The sequence below is a fragment of the Martes martes genome (assembly GCF_963455335.1).
Source record: "Martes martes genome assembly, chromosome: 7".
Taxonomy (NCBI): domain Eukaryota; kingdom Metazoa; phylum Chordata; class Mammalia; order Carnivora; family Mustelidae; genus Martes; species Martes martes.
In genome coordinates, this window is record NC_137894.1 from 101658040 (window position 1) to 101674511 (window position 16472).

The 16472-nt window shown below is 35.4% G+C and overlaps 1 protein-coding gene across 5 annotated transcripts in view; it reads left to right on the forward strand.

Moving 5' to 3' along the window:
• KTN1 (kinectin 1) overlaps positions 1-16472 on the forward strand; it is a 125023-nt gene that overhangs the window by 65711 nt on the left and 42840 nt on the right. For all 5 annotated transcript variants that reach the window (XM_080808570.1, XM_080808572.1, XM_080808569.1 and 2 more), the window contains exons 8-18: positions 4531-4637; positions 5451-5583; positions 6916-7003; positions 9905-10071; positions 10472-10540; positions 11465-11502; positions 12191-12281; positions 12637-12705; positions 13226-13263; positions 13413-13494; positions 14336-14404. In XM_080808570.1, coding sequence (XP_080664696.1) covers positions 4531-4637; positions 5451-5583; positions 6916-7003; positions 9905-10071; positions 10472-10540; positions 11465-11502; positions 12191-12281; positions 12637-12705; positions 13226-13263; positions 13413-13494; positions 14336-14404 — 951 coding nt within the window. The remainder of the gene's footprint in view (positions 1-4530; positions 4638-5450; positions 5584-6915; positions 7004-9904; positions 10072-10471; positions 10541-11464; positions 11503-12190; positions 12282-12636; positions 12706-13225; positions 13264-13412; positions 13495-14335; positions 14405-16472) is intronic.

The following is a 16472-nucleotide window of genomic DNA, read 5'->3' on the forward strand; positions in this document are numbered from 1 at the left end:
GTATAATATATTTGAGGGAGAGAAATCACCTTCATGTAACTTTTATTACAGTATATTGTTAAAGTTCTATTTTTAGTTACTAATCTCTTAACTATGCCTAATTTATAAATGAAAGTTTGTGATATATATGTATGTATGTATAGGGAAAAGATATAGTATACCCATGGTTTAGTACTCTGCAGTTTCAGGCATCTACGTGGGGATCTTGGAAGGTACTACCTGTGGATGAGGGGGATTACTGTAGAGGTAAGCAGTGGATGCTTTGGAACTATTGGGATGGGGAGTAGGGAAGAGGAGGATTATAGAAATTATAGAAATGATATGCAGACTATGTTGAATGTTTTAAAACAATTAGGCTTTATCAGGTAAAAGAGTGAAGAAATGGGCAGTGAGTTATTGGTGTGATTCCTTAGTCCCATCCCTAGAGGTTCAGTGAGTCTATTTTGGGGCCCAGGATGGAACTTTTTTTTTTTTTTATTAACATGTAATGTATCATTAACTCCAGGGGTACAGGTCTGTGAATCGCCAGTTTTACATACTTCACAGCACTCACCGTAGCACATACCTTCCCCAGTGTTCATAACCCAACCACACACCCCCACCCCCCGGCAACCCTCAGTTTATTTTGTGAGATTAAGGGTCTCTTATGGTTTGTCTCCCTCCCAATCCCATCTTGTTCCATTTTTTCCTTCCCTACTCCCCACAACCCCCAGCTCTGCCTCTCAAATTCCTCTTATCAGGGAGATCATATGATAATTGTCTTTCTCTGATTGACTTATTTCGCTCAGAATAATACCCTCTAGTTCCATCCACGTCGTTGCAAATGGCAAGATTGCATTTCTTGTGATGCCTGCATAGTATTCCATTGTATATATATACCACATCTTTTTGTTTTTTTTTTTTAATTTATTTATTTGACAGGACAGAGAGAGAAGGAATAGAAGCAGAGGGAGTGGGAGAGGGAGAAGCAGTCTTACTGCTGAGCAGGGAGCCCGGTATGGGGCTCGATCCCAGGACGCTGGGGTCATGACCTGAGCGGAAGGCAGACGCTTAATGACTGAGCCACCCAGGCGCCCCTATACCACATCTTCTTTATGCATTCATCTGTTGATGGACATCTGGGTTCTTTAGGATGGAGCTTTTTAATGAGTGCATCCCAAGTGTTTTTGATAGAGGTTGCCCAGTGATAAAAGTTCATAAGAAATGCAGTAGAAGCTGTGTTTGGAAATCAGGGGTAGAGTGAGGAAGAGATCTAGAGATGTAAGTAGAGGCCCTGTCTTAAAGGGCCTTATATACCTGAAGACTGGGGAGCCACTGAAAGAGTTTATGGAACTCAGCAGTGTGATTATATTAGTATTTTTAGTTATTACTCTGGTAGCAGTGTGGAGAGTGGAATGAGATAATTACAAGGCTTTTGCAGGAATCCAGGTCTGAGAACAAGGGCCTAAAATCAGATGTTGACAATGAGGGGTTGAGTTTGAGTGATACACAAGAGTTAGCAGATGGGGCTTAGTGATGGAGTGGAGGAGAGAACAAGAGAAAGAGCTGGTAATGAAGGGTGATGACTCCTAAGGTTTTGGCCAAGTGACTTGTCTCTTGTCTTACTTCTACCTCTCTTCTTTCAGCATTGCAGAAGGTTCAGTTCTTACTGTCTTTTCTACATATTACTTGTTTTCATGATTCCAGTTAAATCTGGTTGGTTGGTTGGTTCTCTCTTTCTCTAAGATTGAAATACCATTTTTATCATTGATAAAGAGGCTGTTGAAGAACATGGTTTGTGTTGGCTTATCTAAAGGGTGTGTAATATTTAGCCTATATGATCTTTCTGGGCCAGTGACTTTTGAATTTTTTCCATTGCTAGCTGATGGTTCAATTTGGAAGCTCTCGTCATCACCTCAAATTTAACATGTCTAAGATCAAACTCTTGCTTTTGATCAAATTCTTATTTTCCAACATCTGAGGCATTATTATCTTCATGCTTGAATCGTTTTGGTTTCTCTCTCTTGCCCAGTTTACAGTTTTTTCTGAAATCTTTAAGATACTTTATTTCAAGGTACTCTTGCATTCAGTTCTTAGATACTTCATTAGTTTATTATTTCATACTGGAATAATTATAGTGGCTTTTTATTTTTATTTTTTTTTAAATTTTTTTATTTTAATAAACATATAATGTATTTTTATCCCCAGGGGTATAGTGGCTTTTTAATCTCTCATTTCCATTCTAACACGTAAATACTGTCAGATATTTATATCTTAGATATTATTTTGATCACATTGCTAGTCTGCTAAAAAATCTTAAATTATTCTTCACAGCTATCAAAGTCCCAATGTTTTCCACAGAACAACACTAAAAAAGAAGTGAATGAATCTGTTGTCAGGTTCTTATAGTATCCACTGCTTTGTGCTTTCATTTGACCTGATCCTCTGTCTTTTCAACCCCGAGTGGTGTGAGATACTCTTTCCCATTAATAAATGGGTTATTGAAGAATTGATTTTCCTAGTCTCAAATGATTTTTTTCTTTTTCTTTCTTTTTTTCTTTTTCTTCTTCTTAATTGCTACTTACTGTTAAGTCAAGTATTTGTAGTATTCTTATTGATGGTGGAAGGTGTTTTATTTTTTCTTTTTCTTTTTTAGAAGCCAGGATATAGGTTCTATGTGATAATGTTCTCTGAAAGATAAATACATTTGCTTTAATTTCTCTCAATTAGGTTTTCTTAAAATTAAGATTATTTCACATTCTAAAATAAGACCTTTCCTTACGGGAATATGAGATTTGTGTTCTTTATCTCTTGGTTCTGTAATTCTAAAATAAGAAATAAAGGCCAGAATTTTTCATTTTTTATTTTTTTAATTTCTTTTCAATGTACCAGAATTCATTGTTTATGCACCACACCCAGTGCTCCATGCAATACGTGCCCTCCATAATACCCACCATCAGGCTCACCCAACTTCCCACCCCCTGCCCGTTCAGAACCCTCTGATTGTTTTTCAGAGTCCATAGTCTCTCATGGTTCACCTCCCCCTCCAATTTCTCTCAACTCCCTTCTCCTCTCCATCTCCCCATGTCCTCCATGTTATTTCTTATGCTCCACAAATAAGTGAAACCATATGATAATTGACTCTCTCTGCTTGACTTATTTCACTCAGCATAATCTCTTCCAGTCCCATCCATGTTGATACAGAAGTTGGGTATTCATCCTTTCTGATGGAGGCATAATACTCCATAGTGTATATGGACCACATCTTCCTTATCCATTCGTCCGTTGAAGGGCATCTTGTTTCTTTCCACAGAGTGGCGACCGTGGCCATTGCTGCTATGAACATTGGGGTACAGATGGCCCTTCTTTTCACTACATCTGTATCTTTGGGGTAAATACCCAGTAGTGCAATTGCAGGGTCATAGGGAAGCTCTATTTTAATTTCTTGAGGAATCTCCACACTGTTCTCCAAATTGGCTGCACCAACTTGCATTCCCACCAACAGTGTAAGAGGGTTCCCCTTTCTCCACCTCCTCTCCGACACATGTTGTTTCCTGTCTTGCTAATTTTGGCCATTCTAACTGGTGTAAGGTGGTATCTCAATGTGGTTTTGATTTGAATCTCCCTGATGGCTAGTGATGATGAACATTTTTTCATGTGTCTGATAGCCATTTGTATGTCTTCACTGGAGAAGTGTCTGTTCGTGTCTTCTACCCATTTTTTGACACGATTATCTGTTTTGTGTGTGTGGAGTTTGAGAAGTTCTTTATAGATCCTGGATATCAGCCTTTTGTCTGTACTGTCATTTGCAAATATATTCTCCCATTCCGTGGGTTGAAAGGCCAGAATTTTAGAGAATAGATTTTTGCATGATGAATTTGCCATCTATTTGGTTATAGCTCAGTTTGTGACAATATAAATGTGTTAAACATATTTTCAGTTTTTAAACTTGATTACTAAAATCTTTTCATTAAAAACTGCAAACATAAAATTGATAAAGGATCAAGATAGGGTTATTCTGTAGGAGTCTGTTGGGTAGGAAAGAAATTCTAAGTCTTTTATTTCTAAAACAACATTTCTATTTGTATTTATTTTACATTTCCAGTATGATAGCAGCTAACATCCACTTGCATTCTTGAATGTTGTGGCAGCTTGTATTTACTTTGCATTCACCGCAATCAAAATGTAATTCATCCTTGGGGTGCCTGGGTGGCTCAGTTGTTAAGGGGCTGCCTTTGGCTCAGTTCATGATCCTGAGGTCCTGGGATGGAGCCCTGCATCTGGCTTCCTGCTTAGCGGAAGCCTGCTTCTCCCTCTCCCAGTCCCCCTGCTTGTGTTCCCCTCTCTTGCTGTATCTCTCTCTGTCAAGTAAATAAATTAAAAAAATTTAAAAAGAAACATAATTCATCCTTTAAATTTGTATTTATTTGAGAAAGATGGTCCAAACTTCATTCTATTGATGCCTTTTACATTCTCATTATAATGAAGTATCTTTTAAGTTAGCTTTGGCAGTCATTGTTTGTAAATCTTATGTTTGTAAAATACTTTTAGTTCCAGCAAGTTCGTGAGCAGATGGAGGCAGAGATAGCTCACTTGAAGCAGGAGAATGGCATACTGAGAGATGCTGTCAGCAACACTACAAACCAACTAGAAAGCAAGTATGTTTCCAAATGCTTTATTTTTAATTGAATGGCAGAATATTTTCATTGAATGGCAGAATATTTTCTTGAACCATCAAAATCGTGTTTGATAGTAATAGATTAGACTTCTGTGTTTTACATTTGTTTCTAAAATGAATTAATTTTCCAAAACAATTTTCTTGCTATGTGAAGAACCTCTTCAGCTAAACTATGTGATAAACACTAATGCTAGCAGTGCAACATTGTCTACAAATATATGAAACTGAATTTCTAAGTTTTAAAACACCTGTCCCCTTTAACAGCAGTTCTTAAGCTTCATTATTCAGAAAGGCATCTGGCATGTTCATTAAAAAAGCATATTCTTGAGTCCTACCCCTAAAAGATTATGATTCAGTGGCTCTGAGGTGGAGCCCAGGAATCTGCATATTAAGACATAGTCCTTGTGATAGTCATGAAATTGGGCCTGGTCTATACTGTGAGAAACTGTGCCTTAGAGAAGAGTTAGTAGCATGTTTACAAGAATAATAAGCACTCTGACTGATTTCAGCAGATTTTCAGAACACCAGTTTGAGGGTGACGCTGTTGACTTATGCTCATGAGTATGTGGTCATCCATTTTTCTTGATTATGGTGATTTTAGAATTTGTGTAATTGTTACCAGGATGATTCACAAATTATAGTCAACCAGACTTCATTATTAGTAGACGTAAAACATTTCCTTTTCTACTGGCTGTAAGTGGAATTGCTTAGAAAAACAGGTATCAAATGTTTTGTTGATTCTTTTTATGTGTTTGTAATAATAGAAGGTTCCTAATCCAGTTATTGTTTTCAGGCAGTCTGCTGAACTAAATAAACTACGCCAGGATTATGCTAGGTTGGTTAATGAGCTAACGGAGAAAACAGGAAAGCTACAGCAAGAGGAGGTCCAAAAGAAGAATGCTGAGCAAGCAGTTACTCAGCTGAAGGTGATCTAGTCCCACCCCTTTTGTTATCATTTCATAAATAATGTAGATATTCAATTCAGGGACCTAAATGTATATGTAGGTTTGAGAAATGCAGTTTGAGGTTTAAAGGAACCTGTAATTTAAGTGCTTTGCCTGTGTAGAAGCATGTGTAGTAACAAAAGAATTGAATATAGGCTTGAGACTGAAGTTAAAAGACTGAAGAAATGAAAAATTAAATTTGCTGATTGACAGATACAATTTCTTTGGGTGGTTAGGGTTCACCTGTGAGGCAAAAATCAAGTAGTTAAAATTACCTTTAATTTATCATCCATAACTTGGATTTCTCAGTAAGTTCTGTAGAGCATATTTTTCTTCCATCATTGGAATAGATGATTTTCCTTTGCACAAGACCAAGAACTGCTCCAGTAGCTTTCACTTGAGCCATAGTATTTAAAAAAACAACAACAAAAAAAAAACCAACACAGTTTTTTTTAGACACCAGAAGGATACTTAGTACCATAAGAAGCTCATGTTGAGAAGTCATGCATGGGGTTGCTTAGGCTACAGAGGAATAGATTTGTTTCTTCTGTACCTTATAGCTTATGCATATTGAGTAGAGTGATAAAATAGAATTGTCCTTTCCTCCTTTTACTGGGGAGAGGATTTATTGAACGCATACTTCAATTTGTGTAAGTCCAGTGTATTAGATTCCTACATAGGTCATTGGTAGAATCATACTTTAATATCAGTTTCAGAGTGGTAGGGGTTAAAAGGACTTTGAGAATAATTGAAGGTGGAAGTTTGTTTTCTTGGCATTTTCATGGGGTCCCTCTGGGAGATTAATATAATTATCCTTTCTTTTATTCAAAATTTATCTTGCTGGTATGTTTACTGCTGGCACTTAGAAATAGGGCAGTTCTGTATGGATATGGTTAAGGAGATAAATGATACTAAAGACTGTAGTCATCATTGAAGTGTTGTGCTGGACCTCAAAATTTGAATTTTAGGTACCTACTGGGATTTAGCAGTAAAGATACCATTCTGTCTTTTGAAAGCCTATCAGCTGAAGAAAATAAAAATGGAAAACAGATCTTAGCTAAATAGATCAGATATATACATAGTAGTAGCTGTAGTGACCTACCTGCACAAATATTTGGTTTTTGTGAATTGGAGGGTAGAATGACTGCGGCTGGTATCTTTGTATGTTTTAAGTCTGGACATATCTGCCTCTTTTATTAATGTAGGAGACTGATGGAATAAGCAGTTTTATGACAAGAGTAAAGAGGAGGATGCTTTTTTTTTTTTTTTTTAAATTTGAAATCCTGTGATTATGCTGACTTACTCTTTTTCCAGGTTCAACTACAAGAAGCTGAGAGAAGGTGGGAAGAAGTCCAAAGCTATATTAGGAAGAGAACAGCAGAGCATGAGGCAGCACAGCAAGGTAAGGGGAGAGGTATTCATGTAAATTTGGTAGGTAGTCCTGGGTTAAATTTGCTCCCCCCTTGGTATTATGCTAAATGAAATAAGTCAATCAGAGAAAGATAACTATATGATCTCTCTGATAAGAGGAATTTGAGAGGCAGGGCAGGGGGTTGGGGGGAGTAGGGAGGGAAAAAATGAAACAAGATGGGACCAGGAGGGAGACAAACCATAAGAGACTCTTAATCTCAGGAAACAAACTGAGGGTTGCTGGGGAAGAGGAGGGTGGGAGGGATGGGATGGCTGGGTGATGGACATTAGTGAGGGTATGTGCTATGGTTAGTGCTGTGAATTGTGTAAGCCTGATGATTCACAGACCTGTACCCCTGGGGCAAATAATACATTATATGTTTAATTAAAAAAAAATTTTCTCCCCTCTGTATATATGAAGAAAGTGTGATTTGAACTTTTTTGTTTAGGCCACCCAAAGTAGCTTTTGCACTTTCAGAGTACTTTATTTTCTTAAGAGTTGTTAAGAGTTTCTAAAATAAATTCTCTACTAGCTTTATCCTGAAGCATTAAATTGCAAAGAAAATTATAGTTTATAATGGAGTAATAGGAATCTAGTTGTGTGTGTTTCCCTTTTGTAGTTATTCCCTTTGGTTCCTTGATTATCTCTTTATTTTTTGTTTATAAAGGAGGATTCACTTTCTGTATTTTGAAGAGAAAGAGCATTACAATTTCAAATAGTTGACTTAAAACAGTCTACTTAAATGCTGACTTTCATTACTTATTCTTAATTTGATGAATCCATGTGGGGGATAACGGAGCTTGTATTATGTGTATTATTTGTCACTGTTACTCCTTTTCTCCCGTAAGAGTCAGTGTAGTAAAATACAGTTCCAAACAGTAGGACAGTTCATACAGTTTTGGCTTTTTTGACTTCGGTTTCCTCTGATTCTCCATGCCTGCCATCCCTCCATTCCCATATTTCCCTTTGGTTCAATATTTTAATACACCCAACATACTTAAAGGCCTTTTTCTTTATATATAAAGTTTATGTGAATGTTCAGATACATTAGCTTATTTTTTAAATTTACATTTTACATTTCATCAATGAAGCACATATGAATGTTGACAAAAGAATTGAGCTGTAAACTATATATATTTCTCTATAAACTATGTAACTGTAAACCGTAAAACCTCACTCTGACCAGAAGCAATCATTTTTGCTTTTAGTATTCTCCGTCATATTTGTAAATACATGTATTATTTGTACGTTTACTGCTTTCCCCTTAATAGGCATCTGTTGACTTTTATTACAGGAAATGAGGTCTTAACTCCCACACCATTCCTCCCACCTTCCCCTCATTCTGCCAGCGTGGTTACGCATACTTCTTGATCATGTCAGTATTCATTGTTAACATCATTATAACAATGTGGCTTGGTCCTGAGCCAAGATAAATATTAAAACTGCAATTCTTCCTGTGAACGATGTTTTCTTTCCTAGAGCTAATTACTGCTTTATGTTTTTAACTTGTTTGATTTTTATTTTATGATTTAAAATTTTACCTATGGTTAAACTATTACCCTCTCTCCTCTGCCTGTCTCTCAACATATGAGGTAGTGGAGAATCTTTTCAGTTTTTCCTGGGGATATCCCTCTGGAGTTCTCTGTCTTCCTGTTTCAGGACGTGTTTGTTTTCTAGGTTGGCTCTATAGCTGTCTTCCTGAGACTACCTGGATTCTGGATACTATGTTACTGCCATCTTTCTTGCTTTCCTCTTTCATTTAATTGCATATCTTTTAATCCCATGAGAGCATGCCTCTAAGTACATTTGTTAAGGCTTTGCATATCTAAAAACGTTTTTATTTTTTCTATCTTCATGCTTGATTTGTAGTTTGATTGGATAGAGAGTTCTAGGTTATTCATAATTTTCCCCACAGAAGTTTGAGGGCATTAATTCAGTGTTCTAACTTTCACTGTTGCTGGTAAAGAAATATTACGCTCTTCTGAGTTCTAATCCTGGATATGACCAGTATGTTTAATTATAAGGAATTCTTTTTTGAGTTCTGTTTCATTCTGCTATTAGTGTCTTGTTATGACAGCAACATCTTTTAAAATATGCACACACGTGCATTTTCTCTTTTTCCCTGTATTTGCTTCCCTTCCTTGGTGGTTGTGGTGGTGGACTTGATTATTTTGTGGGGCCAAGAGGTAGCTCTCATGATACCTAGTACCTCCATTTCCTGAGACTTTCCAGATTTTTCAGACACCTTCCCCTTCCATGTTAGTGATCATCTATCTCCCCATTCATTTTACCTTAATTTCTGGATTTGGAGTTAATTCATTTCTGATTATATCAAAGATAGTTTGTGTTTGTTTCTCATTTTTTTTTTGTTGTTGTTGTTTTGGGGTCATTGCTAATAAGAGAAGCAGACAGAAAAGTTGTACTTCATTCTACACCAGGACATTTGTTAGCCCTCAACAACTTTCTCTGTTTTCCAGGTAGGATAGTACAGGGAATTTATAAGAAATTCACTAGATAACTTACTAAAGTGTCTTTGGGGATATAAAGAATGCTTTCAAGAAATGATAACACTTTTAAGCATTCATGTACCATTAACTTAACACATTTTTGAGAATGTATTGTGCACTAAGCCTTGGGCACTGCTCTGGATATAGAGAAAAGGTAGTTCTGATCTCAGAAAGTGTACTTCCTAGGCGAGGATAAGAATTAGTACAGTGTGGCAGGTTCTGTGATAAAGGTAAACCTAGAGTGCTCAGAGGAGCCATGTGCAGGAGGGGGAAAAGAGGAGAGATTCAAGGAGTTTTCTTCTAGAGGAGATAATGCCTGTGCTAAAGATGAATAGTAGTAACCAGGCAAAGGAAGAGAACTTTGTAAAATGCTGTTTGGTTACAGATTTACAGAGCAAATTTGTGGCCAAAGAAAATGAAGTACAGAGTCTGCATAGTAAGCTCACAGACACCTTGGTATCAAAGCAACAGTTGGAGCAGAGACTAATGCAGTTAATGGAATCGGAGCAAAAAAGGGTGACCAAAGAAGAGTCTTTACAAATGCAAGTTCAGGTATCTAATTCTTTTCTTAGAAAATGTGTGTCTCTGTAGAAGAGAGAGGACCATCTACCTTATCCTAATTGTGGAGTGGTGATGAATAATTATAACTTAATCTTTGAGCAGTTGTCACAATACCGTGTGTTTGAATATGTGCTTAAAGATGTCCTCACTCAGTCTTAAATTCTTTGTGTTAGATTAGGGACAACACAACCTATTCTTAATTTACCTTCTATATCAACTCACAAAATATAGTGCCTAGTCATTGTTGTTAAAATTATGGCTTTTGGAATCTGAGAATGCCTTTTTAAAGATAAACATAAGTTTGTACCTCATTTAGTTCATGTACATTAGTATATTTGTTAATATCACACTTCCCCCCACCCCTCTTCTTTTTGGTTGTTATTTATGTAAGGACATTTTGGAGCAGAACGAGGCTTTGAAAGCTCAAATTCAACAATTCCATTCCCAGATAGCTGCCCAGGTAATTGTGCTTTCGTATTGCTTGTCATTACTAATATATATTATAATAATGATAACATATTATTACTTTGGCAACATTATTTTTTAACATAGATATAGGCTAAAGTGTATATATCTATAATACAATATTAAAAAAGAAAAACTTCTAAGTACTTATTTCTGTAACATGTACTGTTCATTTCAATTCCTCAACTTCAAAATTCTAAAAACTTGTAGAAAAAGTACTAGTTTTTTTCTACCTTAAAAAGTAATTTTAACATTAAAAACTTGTTTTTGAGGTTCAGGCAATTTCAAACTCCCAAAACTTTGAGATTGCACATATTTTTTTCTAGTTGTTTTCTTTGTAGAAACTATAATCAAAAATGAACTAAGAATTTTTTACTATAGAGGAGGATGTTTGTGTATATGTGAATGTCTATGCATATATGAATTATCAATTCAAAGTGAATTGAAGTCTTAAGTTATTAGCTGTGAGGTAGCTCTAGAAAATTTATCAGGAATTCAATAGAGAATGCTATAAGTATGTTTTTGAAAAAGAGGAGCATGGTTATTACTGAATGACTTAATTGTTACCTTAATCATGAACTGTATTGTTTCATTATCGGAAGTTGTTACTAAGATAAAGATGAAACATGGCCTTTGTAGGTGTTTTTCTTGTATATTGTTACTTGTCAGTTATATAATTTCCAGGACGGGGAATTTGTTTCATTTGAACTGCTTTATGCAATGTAATTCCCTGATACTGGTTGTTGGTGATCAGTTGCTTTCAGAATAATAGCTACTATTTATTCAACACTCATCATAGGCCAGATACTGCCTTAACAACTTGATATACATTAATTTCTTTTAATTTTTAAAGCTGTTTGATTATTGTACAACTTTTAGACTTAAATGCTTTTATGTTGACACTGTCTTTCTTTTTTAGACCTCTGCTTCAGTCCTAGCAGAAGAGTTACATAAAGTGTAAGCCTGCCTTTCTACACTTCTCTTATAATTGCTTAGTCACCACTAAATGATACCTGTTCCATCAAAACTTATGATTTACTTTATATTCTGACTTGTCCAGAAAATACTCTTACCTAGATCTGGAGCAACTTTTGCTCTCCCCCTTCCCTCAGTGAGTTGAGTTCCTAAACATTGTACAGTTTGTGTTTTTGTGTCTTCATCATAAAAAGAGTTGGGGAACCTTTTTTTTTATGTGGGGTTTAGCAGTGAAAGAGAATTGTGATTTGAGATTAATGGAAGTAAATTAGTTTTCGTGCCTCGTAAGTAGTTATTACCTACTCTGTATATTAACTATATGGTGGTATACCCAAAACGAGGTTCTGTTTTTAGTGTATTGTTTAATTGGCATAGACATGGCTCACTTGAGTTCAGAAGATCTAAAATCTGGCTTTGGCATTACCAGGTTTGTGAGCTTGAACAAATTACTTCTTTTACCTCAAGTTTTAAAACAGGGGTATGTATTTTAGAAAGTTGTAGAATGTATATGATAGATACTACTAAACTGAAAGGAGTTACAGAAATGGAGGGTACAGATGCATGAGAAACTACTTAACTAAGCATGAGCATATTTAAGGCTTTTAATCCTTTGACTTGTGACTTGACTTCGAAATGTTTATTGAATGTAAAAATGTACTTTCTGTTAAAGGATTGCTGAAAAGGATAAGCAGATAAAACAGACTGAAGATTCTTTAGCAAATGAACATGATCATTTAACAAGTAAAGAGGAGGAACTTAAGGTACAGTAATTCTGATAAATGCCAAGTTATTTTATAAGTATTGAATTATCCTGATATGGTAATCAGTATGACCATCTATGAAAAATGGAAAATACTCTAAAGTCATTTAAAAAGTGTCTATCTCTTTATTAAGCTACAAAATCCTCGTTAGCCTTCCAAGAAAAGAAGTTCAGAGGATTTTCTCATATGATGCAATTCACAATAATTTGGGAAATATGCTAAATAACAGGAATTGATGATTTCCTTTTCCTATTTAAGAAATTGTGATTTGAGGCCTTCACTTTGAGACCTTTACTTTGGTAGAAGAGATGCTTTACAAAGCATATTTACATATTATTTTTCCTTCTTATTCTAGGACATACAGAATATGAATTTCTTATTAAAAGCTGAAGTGCAAAAGTTACAGGCCCTGGCAAATGAACAGGTAGATCTTTATAGCTGTTGAGCATTTACGTCAGAATTTGACCTTGTCTATACTTACTTCTTTTGGAATTGCAAGCCCTAATTTCATTCATATATGTAGTAAATATGATGGTTATTTGTGTTTGGTTACATGGCATATTGTTGAAAGCCTCTTCTATTTGACCGTGACTATCACAACCCACCTAGATAGTACTATTTTCATGTTGAAACTCATGTTTGATCAAATGAATTGATCACTTTTAAGATCTCCGAAGAATCCACTAAAACATTCTTAATGTGCTGATTTGTTTTAGCCTTCTGCTATTTAATCGAAAAAGGATACTTTCATTTGGATAAAATTTGATGAGTGAGAAGTACAAAATACTGGACAGCAAAAAGTATTACAAAAATATGTAGATACTGCTTTAACATTTACTTCAAATATATGGAAATGCAGCTTTTCAGCACATAAAAATGAGGGAAAGAATGGTTTTGAGTGCTTCCTAAGAAATGATTTAATTCTCATCCCATTCCAAACACAGGCTGCTGCTGCACATGAACTGGAGAAGATGCAAAAAAGGTGATTAGAGCGTTGCTGTACATGGAGCCATTCATACATTTATGTTCAAGTATAGTTGCAGAAATTATTGCTACTCATAACTGATGGTTGTGCACATAATTTATGTAAACCTTTGTGTGAATTATTTTAATTGATTTTTTTTCTCATAGTATTCATGTTAAGGATGATCAAATAAGATTGCTTGAAGAACAGCTACAGTGTGAAATTTCAAACAAAATGGAAGAATTTAAGGTGTGTGATTAAGCTTATCAGCTGAGCTTAGAACAACCTACTAAAGTTTTCAGTTGAAATGAATCTAATTGTACTAGTTTTTATATGAAATCACCCTGAAGCAATGTTTCTGCAGTTTATTTGGGGATTATACGGACAATGAATGTTACATTTTTTGCCAGGATTATCTCTTCTTATAATAGACTTTTGAAATTTGTTTTGCCTCAGTCTTTGCTCTACTGTGGTTTTCATTTTGTAGTCTGTGATGGTTTTAATTGCTTCCGTTGTCAGTGCAGTGCTAGTTTCTGGTTATGGCCTCTCAGCTTGAGTTGGAACGCATTCGTACTGCTGGGGTACATCTCTTCATGTGTATGAGATTTGTATTCTTCTTCTTCTTCCCTTTTTTTTTTTTTTGCTTTTATTTAATAGGAATCCTGTGAATATTCACTTAGGAAAGCAGGATTTCCCAGAATCCATTGGCATAGACTGTTTCAGTTCTTTGAAATACATGTGAAACAATTCTAAGCACGGTGTTAACACTGTTCTGTTTTGGGATAAACCACATGACTGAATTGGGAGGCTTAGTTGAAACTAGTTTACTAGTTTTAGAGATCATTGTACAGGTGGTTTATACTAGTCCTGTATTTCTATATTTTGAAAATATATTCATTGAAAATGAAAAATGGAAACTTCATGAAATTTGCATTGTATGTCAGTATATAATTCACCTGTCATTTTAAGTATACTTGAAGGGTTAATATGGGTTTGAATGAGGGGGGGTTGATTTTTTTTTTAACCTATTTAAATGATTGCTTTATCTTTTCTTAATAGAACAGTAAATTGAGATTTTTTTTTTCTTCAGATTCTAAATGACCAAAACAAAGCATTACAGTTAGAAGTTCAGAGGCTACAGACTCTTGTTTCTGAACAGGTAAGGCTTTAATGAATTATAAGGCAGAAATATCTAATATTAACAAGATTTGATTCTTCTTAAATAATCACCACCTCATTTTTGAGGAGTTTTGCTGATTTATGGATATATCTTTTCATTGCATTTCAGTTCATCTTGTGCTTATCAAGTGTCTAAGAAAAATACTTTTCTTCCTTGAGGGGAAGCTAATGCTAACTTCTATTATAAGCACTTAAAAAAAATGCCATAGAATACAAAAAAAGTATTCTACATTCGATTCTCAGGATAAAAGTCTTTACACTTTTGGAGCCTTTTTTCTAAGGCAACATGGTTTCTTAAAAAGAAAGTGGGTTTGAAACCTGCTACCAGCACTTAAAAGCAGAGTGATGTTGATCAAATTGCTTAACCTTTTTGAGACCTTTTATTCCAAGTCTTTTACACTGAGATTTTATTTATATCATAAGCTTGTTAGATTTAAATGGGGACCTTTATGTATAGTGCTTAGCCTAGTGGTTGGCATTAACAGGCATTTTAAACCTCAGTTCCTTTCCCTTAGAATATTTATTTTTCATCTCCTCTCTACCCCCTGCTGTCATCAGACTCTTCTGAATTTATAGCAACCTATCAAAACCGTAGCAGCTTTAGTATATGCATGGCTTCATAAACTGGAGCTCCAGGCAATGTCCATTCTATGGCTGTTCCTAAGAGTTGCCTTTGGACTTTTCTCCTATAGAACTCTTCAAATTCCAGGGTTTAAAAATACTCTAGAAACTCTAGATATTAGGTGACACATTAAAATAGCTTTGAATATTTCTCTAATAGTGTTAAACTTGGGGACTTGTATTAGAAGGTGAAATGTAAGTTGCAAATGGTAGCACTTCCTTTCAAAGATGCATGCTTTCATTTTTTTTTATTTTAAAATTCACTTTGTGGAGATATTAAATTGGTATAAGTAGCTGTTTTTCAGGTGAGCCACATGCTGTGGAAGTATTTGTTAATATCTGTTCACTTTTCAAGAAATAATCTTATTCTCCTCCTCTTAAATATGATAGTGCCTTGCATAATTTTATTATTTTGTATATACTTTACCCTTGCAAACAAAAGGCAGTAGAGGAGGTATAATGCTAAACTGATGATATTTAGTGCAGTGCGGGGACGTGACTTCATGCCACTGTAATCCTAAAATAATATTTAAGTCTTACTGTTAAATCTTATTTCTCTTTGTTGTCATATAGCTTATAAGAGATTCATTTCATCAGTTATAAGAATTCTCCCCCCCTCAGTTTATCATCTCTGAAGTCTGGATGTATCTTACAATCTCTGGTTACAGTTTAGCTGGCAGCATTTAAAATTTTAGTAGCTACATAAAATACCAGGGTGGAAATGTAACATTAATGACTTGCATGAGGTAAAATATGATTGATAATTTTTGATTGTGTTACCTCTTGCCCAGAAAAGCAGAATGTTAAGTTGTGAGTTGGTTGAGATTCTGAAAAACTTATTTCAGTGTATAAGGTTTTAAATACTTCCTAAAATTAACTTCATGAAAGGGAAAACAAATGCCTAGAAATGTATGACTCCGTTGTGGAATTTCAGTATTAACGGTGCTGGTAACTCTTACATTTAAATAGAAAACCAGAATCTTTACAAATCTTTTAACTTTTAGAATCTTTTAATCTTCTAGTTCTGCCTCATTAGACAGGAACAAAACCAATAGCTTTAAATTTTTCTTTTTCTTTTTCTTTTATTTATTTATTTGACAGACAGAGATCACAAGCAGGCAGAGAGGCAGGCAGAGAGAGAGGAGAAAGCAGGCTCTCCACGGAGCAGAGAGCCCAATGCGGGGCTCTATCCCAGGACCCTGGGATGACGACCCGAGCCGAAGGCAGAGGCTTTAACCCACTGAGCCACCCAGGCACCCCAAATTTTTCTTTTTCTTAAAGAGAATATGATGATGATTTAAGAATTGCCATTCTAATATCTTACATAAAATTCCCCAGCGTATTTGTGGAAGTTAGTATTAAAGAAGAAAATACTTGGGACGCCTGGGTGGCTCAGTGGGTTAAAGCCTCTGCCTTCGGCTCAGGTC